The sequence below is a fragment of the Marmota monax genome, unplaced genomic scaffold (assembly GCF_021218885.2).
Source record: "Marmota monax isolate L192 unplaced genomic scaffold, Marmota_monax_Labrador192_F-V1.1 WCK01_AAM20220418_F8-fsc00027, whole genome shotgun sequence".
In the NCBI taxonomy this organism is placed as follows: Eukaryota; Metazoa; Chordata; class Mammalia; order Rodentia; family Sciuridae; genus Marmota; species Marmota monax.
In genome coordinates, this window is record NW_026694617.1 from 11,137,804 (window position 1) to 11,158,374 (window position 20,571).

General features: G+C 35.6%; 1 protein-coding gene across 8 annotated transcripts in view; it reads right to left on the reverse strand.

Annotated features, from left to right (window-relative positions):
• The window catches only part of Cadps2 (calcium dependent secretion activator 2), a 521,519-nt gene that overhangs the window by 35,227 nt on the left and 465,721 nt on the right, over positions 1-20,571 (reverse strand). For all 8 annotated transcript variants that reach the window (XM_046422408.2, XM_046422403.2, XM_046422402.2 and 5 more), the window contains 3 exons: positions 15,232-15,306; positions 3,540-3,623; positions 3,404-3,436 (listed from right to left, as the gene is read on the reverse strand). In XM_046422408.2, the coding sequence (XP_046278364.1) occupies positions 3,404-3,436; positions 3,540-3,623; positions 15,232-15,306 (192 nt within the window). The remainder of the gene's footprint in view (positions 1-3,403; positions 3,437-3,539; positions 3,624-15,231; positions 15,307-20,571) is intronic.

A 20,571-nucleotide genomic window follows, 5' to 3' on the forward strand; every position in this document is an offset into this window, starting at 1 on the left:
AATCAATGTTTTTATTTGTTTCTTTGTTTACTCTTGAAACAATTTCCAACAAGTGACTATATAGTAAACAGCTTTGTTCCCTCTCCACAAAAAATCCACCCCCCCTCCCCGGTCTCTTTGTTTTCTCATCATCTTCTGGAGACATTTTTTTGGTTCTGTTGTTTCTTGTATGGACACAAATCCACGTCAAGAACTCACACAGTGATGGACGGTCATAAAAGGACTACTGTGGATTACAGAACTCATTTATAGTCATCTATAAAATGGGTGAAATTTCACTTATGTGAAATAATTCCCAAGGCTATACAGTTAATTCAGTGTCATAGAGCTGCATAAAAGGAATGAAAAGTCAGCCGCCAATGGCTACCAATAACTCGTAAGCCAGTGTTTTTTTTTTTTTTTTCTTTTTAGATGGGGTCTTACTATGTTGCCAACGCCAGCCTGGAACTTGGGATCTTGAGGAGTTAGGATTGCAGGTTTGCATCACTGTACTAACCAGTGCTCCTTTTGAAAATAAACTTCTCAATTTTAGAATCATTTTAGAGGATAATTATGAATATAGTACGTAGAATTCCTATATTCTGCATCTCCAATTTCCCCTCTAATTACTGCATTTTATTAATCAGTATGGCACATTTGTTATAAATAATGAACATATACTGATACAGAATTAACTAAAGTCTCCATTTTGTTCAGATTTCCTTAGTTTTTACTGAATATCCATTTTCTGTTCCATGATCTCATCTCTATACCATTAGTTGTTACTTCTCCATAGACTCCTCTTGACTGGGCCACTTTCTACTCTCCTTAATAAATGACCTTCACAGTTTTGAGGAGTACTCTCAGATATTTTGCAACATCTTCTCTATTGAGATGAGTTTCATGTTTTTCTCTAGTCTCAACTAGATTTACAAGTTTTTGTGGAGGAAGGCTATAAAATACCATTTTTATCACATCACATCAAGGCTAAATATCATCAATATGATTTATCACTGTTGATGTTGACCTTGATCCAGTGGCTAAGGTAATATTGGCTAGATTTCTCCACTGTGAATCTACTCTCTCCATGGACCTCTTCATACTGTATACTTTGGAAGGAAGTTGTTATGTGGAGCCCACACTTAAGGAATGGGGAGATTTGTTAATGTATACCTTCTTCAGGAAGAAGTGTCTACATTATTTGGGGTCTTCTGCACAGGAGATTTTTTTTTTCTCTCATTTGTCTTGTCAATCATTTATATCAATTTGGAACTAATGATTATACTCTGGATTATAACTCAAATTACATTTTAATTATTTGGTTGCTCAAATTTCCTAGCTTAGGCCACTGAGAATTCTTTACATTAACACTTGTGTCCCTCTGATGTACCCCCCATCATTGTGGTGTTTGTGAACATTTCCTTACTTTCTGCCAGGACATGATGCTTCAGATTCGTTTTGCTACAGCTGTTTTTGAACATTAGCTATTTTTTCAAGGACCTTTTGTTCATTTTACTGGACTCTAGAGTCCAAGTTCTGGGTGCTATGTGTGCTTGTTGCTTCTGGGGGTCATCACTTCTAGACTCAACAAACAAAAAATAGAAAGTGAGTACACAATCCAAGCACACACAGGGCCTTCCACCTACAATGTTGTTATGTGTAAACAGTTCTATTCCTATTAAGCAAAAGAGAAGTCCACAGTGATGTCTAAACTCTAATTATTATAGGATTACTTTAGCCTTCTTCCTTCGCTTGTCTCTTACTCTAACAATGAGAACTTGGCTCCTACCACCCATCACCCATTTATTTAATTTCAATATACATGTATAGTAATTGTGAATTGCTAACCTGTAGGGAAAATCTTTACCAACTAGAGTACAATGCTAATTTGTAGTTCTGTTTTTTTCTTTATTTTTATCAATCCTGCTCATTTCCAAAGTTATTTAGATTGGTATTTCCCCCTTCTCCTCTCAGTAATGTTATTTTATATATTTACAATGATGATTTTATAAGTTTCCTTTCCATTTTGTAAGGTTATGATGAGCTAAATGATTTTTTTTTAAAAAAATCTTATATTCAGGTTCACTTTTTGTTTTTGCTGTGAAGTTAGGTTTTGGTGAATATACACACAGTTATGCATCTACCATTACAGTATCATACAGAACAGTTTTGTTGCTTCTCAGAAAACATGCTTTATTTCACTAATTCAATTTCCATGATCTTGAATCATGACAACCACTAATGTTTATAATCTTTATAGTTTTATATTTTGCAGAACATTATATAAATGGAATCACAAACATGTATTCCTTTCAAACAGGCTTCTTTTAGCAATATGCATTTAAGATTTACTCACGCTCCCAGTGTCCTGTGAGTTCATTTTTTTCTTTCCTTTTTTTCCTGAACAGTTGTTCATTCTATGAACCTAATACTGCCTGCTTATCCATTCACGCAGTGAAGGGCATTTTTGGTTGCTTCTAGTTTTGTTGATAAGCAAAGCTGCTCTTAACATTTGCACATAGGATTTGGTATAGAAATATATTTTAAAATCAATTGATAAATATATGGATCATGACTTATGATTTTAAAAATGAAAAACCCTACTCCAAGGATCTAGAGGTGTGTTGTGCCTCCAGTATGATGATGTGAGTCATATTCCATCCAGTTTTAAATTTTAAGTTTTTTTTAATGTGTTCTAATTCTTTGAAAATCAATACATACGCTGAAATATATGATTAAAAGGGACACCTTCAGCCTTGATCATATACATTGTGATAACAGAATTTAAAGCAAAAACTAATTTGTTATGATGATCAACTTAAAATTGCTGACTACCTGGTTATATTTACCACACAAATTGTTTCATTATGGTTGAGTAAGTTTTGCTGCTCATGGCATCTTAATTTCTGGGCAAATTTATAAGTCATGAATTATTTCCCAAGAATTCTGTGAAAAGCCAAATGTTAAAATAAGTGACTACTAATTTATAAAACTTTTGTATTTAGAAAATTAGTTCTTGGTTTAACTTATTCACTTTTATGGTTATTTTTAACTCTAATCAAGAATCTGTTAAAATTTTCATGTAGGATAAAGAATGGCATTCATTTTTTTCCCTCTCAATAATAGTATGAGGCATTTTCTATCCCAGCTTGGAGCAATCTAGTTTCCTCCTGCCACTCCAGTTTTATGCTCTCATGGTGAGCTAACCTCCAACTTACAACGGAAAAAGTGTGCTGAAATAACCTTGCAAAGCTTTGTTATGAAGTTTAGTGCTTAAGAAAAATAAACTATTCCCTAAGGGATTGGTGCTGTTTTAAAGATTTGAAATAAACCTGTGGTGAACCATAATTATTAAATTAAAAAAGTGTATATATGAGAGAGAATTATATATAGTTTGGAAAGGCATATGAAAACAAATACTTACAGGCACATCAACATATTTTGCAGCTGCTTTCACCTTAAATGGGGGCAAAAGAGATATTTATGAGAATTATATTCTTAACTACTATGCAAGTATAAGAGTTGAGAGACAGCAGAAGAGAACTCATTCCAATACTTACAGTGAAAGACAGAATGGATGAAAAGAAAGTGCCTTCATCATACCTTGACAGCTTAGACAACACTCCTTCCAACACTGAAACAAACTGTAATACAGATTACAGAGAGTAGTTAGAATGTTTCTGAGCATGCAATCTAATAGCAGTGCAAACGATTCCTGAATCAACTTGTCCCCAGCTACTAAAATCTACAAAGACTCAGCTGACAGCTGAGGTCAAGCTAGCTTGCATTACTTACTCTTCATTTCTGAACATGAACTTTAAGGTCCTTTCCCATGGCTGGAAATAATACATCATTTAAAAAAATAATGTGGAATAGGAGTATAGTCTCAATACATATACGATCATTTAAGTTACTGATAAATAATATTAGGTTCATGAAATTATTCCTTAAAACATTTTTCAAGTGGAACACAGGAGCTCACAAACAATGAAGGCCATGCTTAATCAAATTCCTTTCCTTTATGTATTATTTGACCATCTCTCTACTTTTTCTTACATATGCACAGAAGATTGAATAAAATAAGAACAGAAAGTGAAAGACAGGTGTGATGTTCAAGGCTCTCATAACATGAGAACACAAGTCATTAATGGGCATTTGTCAAGCAGCTCTAACTGGGATATTTAAGGATGATTCCTGCTTCTAGAAGATTATTCAGCAGTCTTTGAGCTAAAACAGATACACACACTGAAAGGCAAAGTGGAAACAGCATTAGACTGAAAATATATAACCCAATTCTATCTCTGATCTCTATGTGGGCTCAGTCTGATCACCATATATTCCAGGCCTCAGTTCTTTCAAATCAATTAATGTGTATGTTGGAGGGAGGAAGGGAAAGAGTCAGGAATTCAAATTATTCTTAAAAGCATCTTGCATTTCTAAAATTTTTTATTCCTTTTCTTTCTCTCTCTATTTATTTATTCATTTGGTTGCAGTGCTGGGTATTGAACCCAGGGCCTCCCACATGCTAGGCAAGCACTCTACCACAGAGCTATACCTTCCACTCTTTTCATTTTGAGACAGGGTCTGCCTAAATTGCTCACTGTAGCCTTAAATGTGAATTATTCTGGTCTCATCCTTCTGGCTGGAATTACAGGTATAAGCAAACATGCCTGAAGTTAAAATTTTATATTTGTATGAAATGAAAAAAGCTTACTCTATTGGAAAAATGTGGGAAATTTTACTTTATTAAAGAAGATCAATGAATAGGCGGAACTAATAAGATACACTGTCCTACATCTTTCCTCTTTTGAACTAAAATAATACGCATTATTGACAAATTACATACACTCCCAAAGGGGAAATGCTGACAAGGTTTTTTAAATACGAAAAGGGAAATTAACAAAGGATGGTTTTTGTTCACATAGCAGCTTCTTCAACAAAGTGATAATAGTTCTAGGGACACAGCTTATTGGTCTCTAGTGACCGAAGAGCTCACTTCGAGTGCACAGGAGATAATCTTTTCTCTATGGCTGATCAATTACTGCAAAATAGTTTATGCAAAAGAAACAAAAACTTCCCTATAGGTTTCTCCATCACATCATTTGCGACATGATGTAAGAACACAGAAACAAAATCATGCAAATAGCTGACTAAAGTTTTATTTTTAAAAGAAGGAGAATTATATTCATTTGAATAGTTATCCTATGGGATATAAACAGCAAAAAACACAAAATTATAAATTGCTCACATCTGAAAGTCAAATTAGCACTTTCTTCCTGCCCATTAGGATTTCTCACCAATCATGACTGCCTAACTCAACTTGATGTGGTTTGCAAGGACCCAGAAGACCAATACTCCAGGGCTATGTCAGACCAGGGGAAGGGAATTCCAAACTTAATGGCCCTCTGTGGAAAATGCCTCATCTCTTGTAACTCAAATCTTGAGAGCAAGTGTGTGCTGGGTGATGTCACTTGGAGGAGAGCGACAATTGCTATGGTTACTAGACAACCTTATGCATCAGAGGCTCTAGCACAGCACCTGGCTCTGGGTGCCTTCTAGTGAACCTGGATGCACATCTGTGAAAGATGCTGAGGGACAAGGCAGTGAAGAGGCAAGAATCCTGTGAACACCTTTTGAAGGTGTGGGTTCAAGTTGGAGCTCTGCTACCATCTGGTTATAAGATAGAGTCAAGTCATTTCATTTCTCTTGCTTTCTTGCACTCAACAGTAAAATGGGGAAAAGATAGCTATCCTGCTCACCTTATAAAAATGGTGTGAAACTCAGGGGTGGAGTTTTACGTGAAAGAACTGTGAAAATGCCAAATATTAAAGAAATTTAAAGATTTATTGTTATTGATGTGATAATAATAACTATCCATTATTTGTCTGAAAATGTAACTATATTAAATCATAATTTGGATGGCTTAGTGACAATGTATAAAAATGAGTTTGATTCTTAGCTAATGCATCTAATTCAATGAAATATGTGGAGGTATCTAGGGTGATAGGACTGAATTGAAGCTGTTAGAAGGCCATTGGAATCCCACCTGTTTGAAGGTCATTGGTGGACAACAGGGAAGAAAGCCTTTGAACACAGGTGATCATGCTCCCACATTATCTACCACTACACTACAGAATTGCAAGGAATAAATGAGGTGATCTATGTTAAGTGCTCAATGAATGTCTCTGGGTTATAATTATTATGGAGTACCTAAGATAGGAAATAAAAACAGAGGACTCTTAGATCTCTTCCTTCAGGAACATACAAACTAGTGGAAGAGACAGACATGAGCACAACTGGGTATTACACAAGGCAGAAGTTCTATGGGCCACAGCAGAAGGGTGCACAGTGTGACTGAATTGGAGGAGGGAAAGAGGGGCTTTGACTAGAGGATCTGGAGTGAACTTTCTTTATAAGGTGGCACAGGAATTAAGCTGTAGGATATCAGAAATGGAGCTGATAAAATGACAGGAAGCCTACTGGCAGATGCATTTAGGGCAGAAGTGTCTCCATAGAGGCATCTGGCAGCCTGTCTAGCTGGACTTCTCTTTACAGTACGAGCATCATCAGGTTACATCTCAGCAAGTCCTGTGTGTGGGCTTGTGGTCTGCTGCAACCAAACCACAATAATCTTTGTTTCCATTTCAAAAATAGCAGAAGCTTCTTTTTGAGTTCTTCCCTATCACAAATGGTCCCCTGGGAGGTAAAATACTGTAGGGACTCTAAGTGCTTACATGGCCGTGAACAGCCACTGCACCTCTGGGATCAACCAGGTGAGCCATACAGTTCTTACAGAAGGTTTTCTTTGTAAGATATTTGTTGAGGCCCAGGTGGTGGAAAAGCTACTTTCAAAACCAAACTCTATTAACAACAAGATTAATAATGACATATTTTTCATTTGGGTTTTAATTGCACAAAACAGCAAGATTCCAAGGAAATCAAGGTAAATGCTGGGTTTCATTGCTGAATCTTTAACTGCTTCCTGTGAACTTTCTCTGAACAGCTCAGGGAGTATATAAATACTTATGGGTTTGCCTTGTGCTCTCTGTTCTCCTGAGGGTGTTGGGTTGGAATGAAACATTGCAATCTCTTTGTTTCCCTACTCTTCATTGTGTATGCTATGTACTGGGTTTGTTTGAATAATATTTAACACCTAGAGTCTGTCTGGGCAATTACCAACTTTGCCTCATGATACATACTCTCAAGGAAATTAAAGATGAAAGCATTTTAAAATGACTGTAGGTAGAATGAATCATGATGAGGGCCACAAGGCATGTTGTTTTAAATTTCTTGTTGAATTTTAAGATGACATAAGAATGATTTTAATAGAATATAAATTTGGGTGGAAGGTAGAAGATAAATTCTAAGAAGCAATGGGTAGAAGTCCAGCTATAGACTGCTGGGTTTAAAACCAAGTTATTGCTATTTTAGCCATGACATTTCATGAAGTAAACAAGGGATAAATGCACTGGAAGTTATATAGACTTTCACAGAAAAGACAGTTTTCCATGATACAACCTATCATGAAAAACTAGGTATTTGACAGGGGGAGAGGATAAGATTGGTGATACCTATTAGCCGATGTTTTGATTTTGTTTATTATGATGAGGGCTAACTAATATTATTAAAATTCCACGTGGATCCTGAATATCACAGACTGGAAGTAAACAGGATTTCTTTCATGAATAAGATTTTTTTTTTTAAATACTGGGGATTGAACCTAGGACCTCATTTATGCTGGCCAGGTGTATTGCCACTGAGCCACACCCCCAGACCCAGAATGCTAATGAATAGGCTCTTTCCCATCTTTTTTTTTTTTTTTTTTTTTTGCCAACTGTGAATCCACTTCTTTGAAGCTTTGTGGCAACTGACTCCTAAAAGTTCTTCCCAGGTGACATACATCTGACTGAATGAATGATAGTGTTTGACAGAATGTATTTATTCAAAACATACCTTGTTCTGAAAAGTCTCTACTTTCTAAAACAGCACACCTAGTACAGATGTTGGTAAATTCTCCACAATGTCTTCTCTCATTGTTCCTTTTCCCTCTGTTTTCCCCAATGCAGTGATATATCTTACTTTCTATTTCCTGTCTATGAATGGCTCTGAATAGTGTGTGTCTTTCCTTTTAAGCACATACTTGGATTTGAACAGGTGTTTTCTGAATATGCAGCCTTGACCTAAACAAGTAAATTTAATCAAATTAATTTACCCAGGCTGAGTTGGCAAGATATTTTCATTAAGTCATCTGGGCAATCAGGTCAAATTTGTTCTCTGTGTTATTTTTAAGAGGAATTCGGGGGAAAATATTCTGTTATGAGAAAGAATATGTATGTGTGTGTGTGTGTGTGTGTGTGTGTGTGTGTATATATATATATATATATATATATATATATATATATCAAAGTATCTGAAGTACCTGTATGTATATGCTCAGTGAAAAATGTTTATTTCTTCCTAATCCTTTTTTTTTTTTGCAGTAAATGAGGATTTAGGAAGTTTATCATTATTGTGATCTTACCATCAAGTTCAGAATTGATAGTTCCGTATTACAGGAATACATTATGAGAACTGTCATGTTTTGTCTGGGCTCTGCTAATAATCTGCTCTGATCATTTCTAACTCTCAGTCCTCCAGTGTTTTTCCAGGATCCTCATCACTACACACAATGAATTCCATTCTCATCTCCCTACCTTACAGTTGGCTTTCAGCTACCTGTCCACGCTGGTCACACACAGGCATCAAAAGAAGGCCACAAAGGCTGGTTAACACAAACAGGAGACAATGAGGACACAACTGGAGGTGAAGCTTCTGCCCTTTCTCTCTCTGGTCTTGTTGAGTTCTGTATAGAGTTGTGGAAAGCTTACTTGGTACCACCAAGGTCAAGTCCTTGCTCTGTGGTATCTATCTTGAGACCTAGGGCCTCTATTTCCTCATCTGGACTCTGGGGGGTGGGGGCAGGCCTGCTGGATGAGAGGAGGCCAGATAGTCAGGGCTCTTAGGGCTCCTTTCCTTTCACAGTCAAAGTAGCTTCACTTTGAATGGTGTTGAATTTTGCTCTTCTGACTATGCCACACACTGGCCAATTTAATTTTAAGATAGCAATAAATATAACATTTCCTGTACCCTTTCATGATAAGATTTTATCTTCCTCCTATTTTTCCTGGCAAACTCAGTCTGAAGCTGGGCTTTAAATCATGATTCCACACATATATGTATATGGTCTAGAATCACCAGCATATGGTTAAAGCCAGTAGAATGAAAGACATAGATATTTGTAGAATGAGTTCAAAAAAAGCTAATGATGGAATCCTAAGAAATCACAGCATCTAGTTGGTGGACCCACAGAGAGAATAATGCAGCTGGGAGTCCAAAACCTTTGTGGACCATAATGTATATTCTCAGTAAGGACACATACTATGAGAGCTATATGTGACTTGAGAGCCCTAGATCATCCCCATACTATTTGAAAAGACATGGGATAAAAAGGTATATGAAAGTGAAATTGAAGAGGGGAGGCAAAAAGAAGGAAGTATAGCTTCTCATTTATTCAAATGTATCATTTGTATTTATCAGTATCAGAGAGAATTAAAATATGGGAAGAAATATTTGAGATACAATACTAGAAACTCACTATTATTAAACTATTCCAGATAGAGTTAAGTAGTTAAGTAGTATGATAACCATTTCTAGGATAGGACTCAGGATTTGATGGGGTAATGTAATGTAATGTAGAAATTTCATATTTTATTTTTCACAGACTTATTTCTCTTTACTGTTTTCTTGGAGTTATAGAAGTGGTAAGTACACTAGCCTAGGAGTCTGAAGTTCAGAGGCTTGGTTCCTCACTCTCTCACTTTTTAGGTCAGTTTACTAAACTAATTTGAGAATTATGTTTCAATCTGTGAAATGAAATAAGATGGCCCATTTCATAGCCATTAATAGGTCTATGGCTGGGGATATAGCTCAGCTGGTAGAGTGCTTGCCTCACATATACAGGCCCTGGGTTCAATCCCCATGCACCAAAAAAAAAAAAAAAAAAAAAAAAAAGAAAGGTCTAAATGAAATCATACATAAACAATGGCTATTTCATAGTAGGTACTTCATAACGCTTTTAAAAAAATTACTTTTTAATGGAAACAAATGTGAACACCCTATCTTATAGGCTATTTTGTTTCTGAATATATTATACCTCAAAAGCCATTTGCATGTCAATCTGGAAAGAGATTCATTAGAGTAGTGTTACTCAAAGTGTGATTCAGAATAGGTCCATCAAATCACCATTTTGGCTAGCTAAATATGCAAATTTCTTTCCCTCTTCCAAACTTCTGACTCAGAATAACTAGAGAATAAGGCATGGAAATCTGCATTTCACTAGTTCACAGGTAATTTTGGGGGGCATTGTAAAATTTAGGAATTATTATATTAAAAGTGTTTTATCTTTTCTTAATGAAACCCACAATTTACCCAGCACATGGAACTTGGCAGCCAGCCACACATAGCCAGCCACATAGAATTTTTAGCCAGGCAGATTGGATCTACTAGAGCCATCACTGGGGAAAAAAAAAATGGCAATGAAAGTATTTTTAAAGCAAAAAGAGAAAAGCATCTTGTTATGTGCAAGTTAATAAATTACTTATAAGATAATCAACAAATTTCTTAGGAGATGCCTTTGAGGATAGGAGAGAATGGGATGGCATACTTAAACTGTGAAATAAAAAACTGCCAATCAAGAATACTGTATCTGGAAACACTGTTCTTAAAAAATGAAGGAGGGGGAGGGCTTTACCAGATTAAAGTCAGGTTTGTCACTATTCAACATGGCTTATAAGAAATGCTGAAGGAAGTTCTTTTGAGTTAAAATGAATGGATGCTAAGCAACAAAATAAAGCATATGGAAGTATATATCTCATTGATAAAGGTAGATATATAAACAATGCAGAATAATGCAATACTGTAATGATGGTATGTAAAATCACTTTTAACCCTAACATAAAACTACAAAAATTTGTTAATGGATACACGATATTAGAAATAAAGCAACAATGACATAATTGTGTATGTGTATGTGTGTGTGTGCGTGTGTGTGTAATAAGAGTACAAAGATTTTGTTTGTAACTGATGTTATTATCAGCTTGAAACAGTCTGTTATAACTATATGAAGTTTTAGGTAAGTCTCATGGTAACCAAGGGAGGGGAAACTTTAAAGAATAGGAAAAAAGGTAGACAAATGTATCAAATATATCACCACAATCAATCTTCAAATCACAAAGGAAGACAACTGAGAGGAAGAGAAGAGGAAAAGAACTACATAACACTCTGAAAACAATGAACAAGCTGGCAATAGGAACATCGTCTTGCAATACATAATGGCAAAACGTAATTCTTAACTTAGCAATAATTACATTTAATGTAAAACAGAGTGGCTGAATCCACAGAGTGGCTAGATCCAGGGGCTGGGGATGTAGCTCAGTGTTAGAACACATGTTTAGTATGTAGAAGATCCTGGGTTCAATTCCTAGCACAATAAAACAAAACAGAAACTGAAAAAATATGAAAAGACAAGAGTTGTTGAGGATGTAGAGAAAAAAGAATAATTTAACATTGTTGATGGGAATGTAAATTGGTGTAGTCATTATGGAAAACAGTATGGAAAATCCCTAAAACAATTAAAAAGAATGAATAGAATCACCATAAGAATTAGCAATCCCACTATTGGGTATATATCCAAAGGAACTGAAATGAGGATCTCAAAGAGATATCTATACCCCTATGTTCACCGAAGTATTATTCTCAATTGCCAAGACTTGGAAGCAACTTAAATGTCCGGTGACAGATAAATAGAAAGTAAAAATGTGATATACACATAATATGCAATACTATTTAGATTTTATAAGAAGAAAACCTTTTTGAGACAACAAAGATGAATCTAGAGTACAATGTTAAGTGAAATAAGCCAAGCATAGAAGGACAAATACTACTTGACATCAGTTATATGAAGAATCTAAAATCGTTAAAACTCATGGAAGCAGAGAATCCCCTATAGGGATCCCCTATAGGGATGTGAGATGGAGCAGCATTTGTCAAAGGGTAAAGTTTCAGTTATGCAAGATGAATGCATCCTGGAGATCTACTGTACAGCATAGTCTCTATAGTTAGCAATATTATTTGCCTAGAGGATATAGCTCATGTTGAGTACTGCTATCCCTTCCCACCCAAATAATGAATTAAGAAGGCTAGAAGAAATTTTCGAAGGTGATGCATAGCTTTATGGCACAGATTGTGGTGATGCTTTCATGACTGTATACTTATCTCCAAACTCATCATGTATATATGTACACATTTCTGTATGTCAATCATATCTTAATAAGATGGTTTAAAAATATGCAGAATATTTTGGATTAATGAAGAAAACTATTTTCATCTCTTATGGAAGCTCGTTTGAGTCAACTTACAAGTTAATTTATACTTTTCAACTAAGGAATTAAAGATAATTAATAAGAAACTGTTTGACAGAGAAATAATTCATAGAGAAAACTATAATTTTGACTTGATTCCCAAATATATTAGCCACTAACTACATGAGGCTATTTTAACTGAAATTAAGTTAAAAGTTAAGTTACACTAGCCACATTGCAAGTGCTCCATAGACATGTGTGATTAGAACCTGCTATACTGGACCATGCAGAAGTTTTTTATTGGATAGTGCTGACTCTTATAATATCTTTTTTATTACTGAATTAAAATATACCATTTTTTATATTAACAGATGCATTTGATATAGAAATATTTAAATTTCTTAATTTCCCAGAATTGAATGTAGAGATGAGGTGCAACCCTGTCTGCTTTCTCTGCAACCATCCTCCCGCTTCCCCCAGCAACAAAACAAAAACAACTAGTTGGACTTTTTCTATGCTGCCTAACTAAGCTGAAATCATCTACAAGCTAGCATGCATTTAAATCACTGTTGTTAAGATTGCAAACCCTTTAAAAGGCAACTTCCTAGGAGGACTGTGCTGATGGATAGATTATATCTGAATGAAATTGTCCTGGATGCGTCACGGAAAAGGAAGGGGCATGTTTAGCTTTACTTCACTCTAGTGGGTCAACTATGCAGGATTGCAGGCTGCTGCATTGGACTCCTTATAGGGTAGAATTCTGTTTTTCCTTGAGAGGCTTGATTTTCTGTTGATCCACCTCTCCACCCACCTGCTGGGTAGTTTTCCTTTAATTCCCTTCCACTGGATGGTGAATGTGTGATGAATGTGAAAGTGTAGGTATTTGGTGACATGGTAGTATTCTAAAGTCATATTTCCTCGTGGTTGTTTTCCACTTTAAGATCTGCTACCAGAGAAATTGGAAAACACACATAAACACATACACACACACACACACACACACAAAGCCACACACATACACAAAGGAAAAAAACAAAACCCAACTAGAATCCCACCACCCAGAGAAAAGCTGTGTTAACATTGTGGCTGCTTATCCTAATAGTCATTTTTTCTATGCAATGAAAAAATTCAAGTCACATTTATGCTTTTAAGTATTCAGCATTTCTCTAATAACTGCTACATTATAAAACCTTCTCTTCATCAGTGATAGCGTCTGAAGGAATAATTTCTTAACACAGAAGTACTTTGTCATTTCCCTTAAGAGATTAAAATGTTTCCAAATTTTAATAGCTAGCATGACAAATATTAACATACATATTTTGTGTTTCTGTCTAGTATGAAAACTATTAGAAGGTGAAAGCATATTAATGTATTTGACATTTCCAAACTATTTTCCAGGAAGGTTACAACAATCTAGCATCTTGTATGCAGGAGATGTTAAGTGTCTCACCTTACTTTTTAAAATACTAAGTATTAGCTTAATAAAACTATACTAATGTATGAAAAAAATATCATATTATTGTCATTTTAATTTACATTCTTAAACTATTTGAGAAGCTTAACATTTTTCATGCTAATAGGGCATCTGTTTTTTGTTCTCTAGAAACTATATCATTTATTTATATTAAACTGAAGGTGGTTTCCCTTTGCTTCTTATACATTCTTGCAATTGTTTGATGAAGCCTATTTGAGGTTCTTTGACAAAGACTTTCCTGATTTCTTTATTAGTAAATTCACTAGTGGTATACAGAAAAGCTCCTGATTTTTGTATATTGATTTTTTTAAAAAGAGAAAGAGAAGAGAGAGAGAGAGAGAGAGAGAGAGAGAGAGAATGAATTTTAATATTTTTTTGTGGACACAACATTTTTGTTTGTATGTAGTGCTGAGGATCGAACCCAGGCCGCACGCATGCCAGGCGAGTGCGCTACCGCTTGAGCCACATCCCCAGCCCTGTATATTGATTTTATATCATGCTATTTCCTAAATTTATATGTCAGTTCAGAAAGTCTTTTGGTAGAATTCTTAGGTTTTCCTATGTATGGATTCACATCATCTGCAAACAGAGATAACCTGACTTGTCCTTTTCTATTTATTTGTCTTTTATGTTATTCCTATCTGGCTGTGAACTTGTACCCATTAACCAATAACTCCTCACCCTCTTTAAGTTCCTGGTGTTCTGTTCTCCCTCCCTCCCTCCCATCCCTCCATCTCAAAAGACACCCATGGCAGTCTGTTACAACTTAGTGGGATTCTAATTCCTTTAACCACTACCTGGCATACCCAATTATGCTTCATCTCTACGTATATGATTAAAGGACATAGTTTTTGTCAAATACTTTTCAAGTATCAAACAGGAAGTCCTTGGACTGAAGAACCACAGACACCATCCTTCCATCTTTGCCTGTCTATCTCTGAGTCTGACTTGATGTTATCCCCACAACAAATGGGCCAACTAGGAGGCCTGAGGATTATTTAATCTGCTCAGGAATTAAGACAAATGGTTAGTGGTATTACTGGGGAAAAATTATTTTTAAAAGGATAACACTTTTGCCAAAAGTCAAAATTCATTATGAACAAAAATATCAGAAGTTCTTGATTAACTGTTCAAAATCTTTTCTTGTTTATAACTTTTCTCTCTTTCGCATGCACTCTTTCTTTTTGCTAGAGATTGAACCCTACGCCTTGTTCATTGTTTACAACTTTTCTTAAAATTACAATTTCTCTTGCATGTAATTTTCAAACTACAGTTACCCAATTGGATAATTAGATACTTAGAAATATCAGATATTCTGAAATTATCAGTTGGAGATTATTTTAAAATTTGATTTAAAAAGGTGAAGAAATAATACATTACCTTTGAAACTAGCAGTGAGATGATTTCTTTTACAGTGTTGTCAATCAAATCATCTATTTTTGAATGGTACTGTTGCTAGATATTGAAAGACAAAAGATACATTAGTTGATATGGACACAAAACTTCTATCATAAGTCATAAGTGCTCTAAAGCTACTAGTTATGACATATCAGACTTACTTAAAATGATCATTTTGTACATTAAAAGAACAAAACCTTGAAAACTATCCGCCCAATCAACACTTTTTTTTGCATTGCAGTTTGAAAATTTTCCCATGTGCACTGTTGAGTTAAGCAGCTAATGGGGTTATTATTTAGATGAATTGAGTTCTTATTCTTATTCAGGCGTAGGAATGTGAAGGATACTTTTTGTCTCCTCCTCCATAATTAAGGTGGCCTGGCCGTGTATTTTTCTAAATGGTTGGTTTAGCTGGAGAAGCAAAAAAAAAAAAAAATCTTTTTCTAAAGATTTAATTAATACAGCATTTCATGTCTGACAACTCTCATTCATAAGTTATTTTAAATGTGTTCTAGAAATAAAATGAGCTCCCAATTGTTCTCTCTAAAAGGACCTTTTTGTCAGCCGGGGAGCAGCAGTTTATACAATTCTTACAATATGCTCAAGCAAGGGCAAACTTAAAATTTCATCAACAAAGGTGAATAGATGGTAACAAATTAATAGGCCATAAAAGGTGGAATGAAACAGGCACTCACTCCCCATAGTTTTATTGCAGCTTTCTCATGAAAAAGACGCCTTGGAATAAATACAAAAAAAGAAAAAAAAAGGTGTATTTTAAATAAACCTGAAAGACTTTTTTTTTTTTTCTTTAGAGAATAGTAGTGGGCTACCTTCTTAAATTGGCAGGAACTTGGACTTCCACGGCATGCGAAGGCACATCCATTTAAACAGTAATTCTTCCTTTGGAAGCATTATCTGACAGCAGATTGTCCCCAATAGCCACTTCACAGAAAATGTGACTTGTAAAGACTAACCCTATCTTGATGGTTCAAGGCTTCTTGGAACAGCTAACATAATGCACGGAGTAAAAGTACTCAGGTCAGTATAAACATTAGACCAACTTAACAGCTGCTGGTTGAATGGCTTCCTAAGATGTAAGTTTTTGAAAGCTATTTTTTTTTTCTTCTGAAAACATGTCTCAAAGTTTCCACACAGAACAAAACATCAACTTAGGCCTGCTTTGGAATACTTAGGACTGATCCCTGCTTGCTCAAGGGCTCTGGCAGTTCTAAGTGGTCATCATCCACCTGCATAAATAATAATGTAGGAAGCATAATTTTGGAGCTACTAAATTATTTTCTTTTTTTCTGAGCATGAGTGTGCATGTATAATGACAGTGGTCTGAAATCAGCTACATATATGGACATGGAACTTTTCCATCATTGTGCCAGTGATGCTTGTCTTGCTCACCTAAAGCCTCACAGGTGCCCACATTCATGCTCCCCAGAGGACAAATGGAATAGAAACAGAAGGAGAATTTCTGTTGCAGTAATGCTTTGGCTTTTGGAAAAGCTTGAAGACAGGAAAAGCAGACAGTATAAAGAAAAAGGCAGAAGAAAAAGCCTCAGCAAGCTGACTGGAAGTTAAGTTCTGCTCTGGCCTCAGTTATCCATAACGTTCTGAGTCATGCAAGATATCACGGGAACACATCTGACACCAGCTGAACAACTCCAGTGTCTAGAATGATTGGTAGGATAAGCTCCGACAATCACACTTGCATAAAGGGCCTCCAGCTCCAGCTGAATCTGTACAGCTGACTGGGTGGCAAGGAGCTTATGTAAATGAGCTCTGTCAACTCTCCTTTCTTATCCTTCTGGCTACAGATCTGGTTTGTCTGTGTACCTAGAGGAAATGAAATACCAGCCCAGGCTCCTCTTTGGGGTAGAATAGGAAAGGGACATAGGAGATGGTCTTCAAGCTCCCCACTTCCCTCTGACATGGAAATTGTCCCCAAAACAAAGGGATTGAGACTCTCAGATCTCCAAATGGGTTCTTAAATAGGCTTGGCCTCAACGGTCAGTATGACTTGTGCTTTTTAATTTTTAACTCAACAGTAATAAAATATCAAGCTATTGATATAAAATAACAGTGCTTCCACATGTTAAATTTTGGTTGGATTAATCCTGGCAATTCTTAAAATCAAGTGATAAGTTACTAAAGAATTAATTTATACCCACTCTGTTGAAAAGCAGGGAAAATCAATGGTCCCTAGGAGCCAGGAAATTCTCCAATAATACATATTCTTGGGTTGTTGCTTTCTTGTCTATCTGATCTAGCCATAAACAAAAAGGGGGAGGGAGGGTTTAGTATCTACAGCCCTAATTTGAAAAATATCTTTTAATAGTTCTTCCAAGGTTCTAATCATATATGATCCTCAAGTTTCAACAAAGACTTGAGTATAAATGATTCTCAGTTTTTTCACAGGTATTTAAGTAGGCAAAAGATACCTAAGGTGAGTACAGAATTAGAAGGTTAATGACTTAGACCCTCAGAAATTGAGCTAATATTTTCACACTTCTCTTTATATAAACATAGCATTGAAATAAGCTGTTGTTGAGAATTGACTTTAAGTATTGTCTCTTTCTAGATTGTAGAGTCTGTTGGCAATATGTTTCAAAGTAAAAATAAAATAATATATTAATATGAAACAAAAGAAAGGGGGAGGAAGGAAGGAGGAGGACACATGGGAAGAATGAGAATAAACACACACTAATACAAAAGAAAAAAGAAAGAACAAGGAAATATAGATATTAAATATATTACCCAAAGGGTAAACCCAAATAGAATGAGGTTTGATAGGTTTTTATAATATGGGGTTCTGCTACTGTAAATTTATCTGATTAGATCTGACTTTACTAATATTAAAACTGTTGGGAACTTCCAGAATATACTCTATCTGCACAGTTGATAGAGGTGGCCAGGGGCATGGGTCAGGATAGGGCCTGAGAAGTCCTATTGTATATTTGTGTATTCTGCAAACATAACAGCCATGGATGTCATATGCAGTTAAAAAAAAAAAGTAAGTTAGAAAGTCGTTCATCAGGAGAGCTGGGTAGCTTTCAAAGACAAGATATTACAAATAACTAAAACCAGAATTTATCAGCAAAGATATTTACATTGCCTAAGCTAAAACTGACAGATTTTTTTTTCATTTATATGAACACATAGTAATGATCTATAAATATTTAGCAAGTTTTGTCCCCAGCCATAAAAACCTATAAAATTCTTAGAATATTCCAAATTGGATTGCCAATTCTATCTATCATAGCTTTGGTAGACTCCAACTCATTCTTAAGCTAACTCTTTCCACATCCACCTTCAAAAGTAAACTGTTACAACTCTACTTCTTTAGCAAATGACTCTGAATTATATTAAAATAATCAAGAAGGATTCCTCTCTTAATGAAGTCCAGATGCATCTGAAATTCTGACTGCCCCCTCCCACCCCATACTCAGGTGAATATCATTGCTTCTCCTGATTGTTGTCATACAAACACACAAGGAATGAAACTAATTAATGCCAGTGTAACCCAGCCTTCTTACAAAAAGATTTTGGTTCTTCTCTTGGGAAGCATTTTTGAAAGCCCTGAATTGTTAGTTCTAGAAATGGAAGTATTTACTTGAGAACAAACACTGTAAAAGCAGGGCTCCCCCTGTTCCCCTGAATTGCCTCATGAATGTGTTCTCATTCTTATCCTCAGCCAACTGGACCATGGGATGAAGTGACTCGGAGAGCAGGTGAGTGCCTGAAACCCATGCAGTCATCTGCTTCTCTGCAGCTATGGATAACAAGGATTCTAAACACGGTGGTGGTTTGTGATCTCAACATCTGTCCCTGAGGGATTGGCCTGAGACTGCTGACTCATTACCCACAGCTGTCACATGAGCAGATCATTCACTCACTAATCACTCCATTAAACCCTGTTCTGAGTCTGGCAGAGCATGTTTGCATCCTCACGTGGCATGTAAGAAAACAGAATTGTAATTTAGGAGCAGAGAAGGGGCTGCATTGTGGCAAGGTGTAGGGAAGGCTTTTACATCAGCAATGGCAATAGAACAAATTTACTAGATACTTCAGAGAGGTAATTTCTTTTTAATTTAGAAACGATCTCTGCTAGGTTCAACTATGTAGTATATATTTTTACCAGGTCCCAAATTGGCTAAGTATCTAGTGCCACAATTTCAAAACTTAGCACAAATAGAGAGGGAAAGCCTGTGCAATTAGGTGAGTATATTTACTGAAGATAAAAAATAAAATAAATTATATAATCCTTTTTTCATTTTTTTTTGCACTGAAATTCTTGTTTACCACTTTTCAGGGTTGCTAATGGGTTTTACACCTGCACATTTTGAACTATATTAATTGTGTGAAAGTTGTGGGGAACTAATTGTCTCTGGTGAGAAGGTACAGGTGCAGACATAATAAACAGTAGATTACTCCTCAAAACCATCCACCTATTAATGTAAAGAATCATTTGACCAGAGAACAGTGCTTGTCACGTGTGTGCCTGTTTTTCTTATTAAGTTTGAGAGTGAGTTGTTTCTTACAGGGGAGGATTTTCAAAGCAGTGACAACAATGCAGTCTGTTCATACATTCAATAAATATTTACTAAGTGCCTATTATGTTCCAGGTACTGTAGTGTGTATGGAAATAAGAACCAATGAATAAACCCAGTGTTCATGGGAAGAAGCAAGATGATTCTATAATCAGGATGAGAAAAGAATGGGCTTATGAAGAGACTTAAGACAATATACTCAGGTAGACAAAAGCTCACATTTAGGTACTGAAAAACATGAAGGGTGATTAGAGCCATAGGTATCTAAGCCAGCTGCCTACTCATTCATATAATTAGAGATAATAAATCGTTTGTAAATGATCAGAGAATGATAATTACTGAACATTCTACAACACTTGTGTGCCAGTCACTTATATTCGTAAGGCTATACAAAATGGTATTAGAAATACATTTTCATTACCGAATTGCTCAAAGAATGAACTATGAGTATGTACACGCAAATATAAACTATGGGCAAATAGCTAATGTCAATATCGGAGTTAGTAAGTATGAAACTTACAAATAGTGTGCTTTCTTATCTACTTTCACAATTAGCTAACACATTTTGCTTGGATGAAAACTGTCAGCTTAGTAAAGATGGCCCTGCCTTTGACATCCAGGTGTCAGCTGTAAGACTTACAAGATTTAACCGGTTCATAGGACATTAAAACATCTTGACTAACAACAACAACAACAAAATAAAGAATGTAATTTAATCAATTCAGTATGCATGAAGGTTTTGAAACCATGTAGTGTGTGTGGAAAT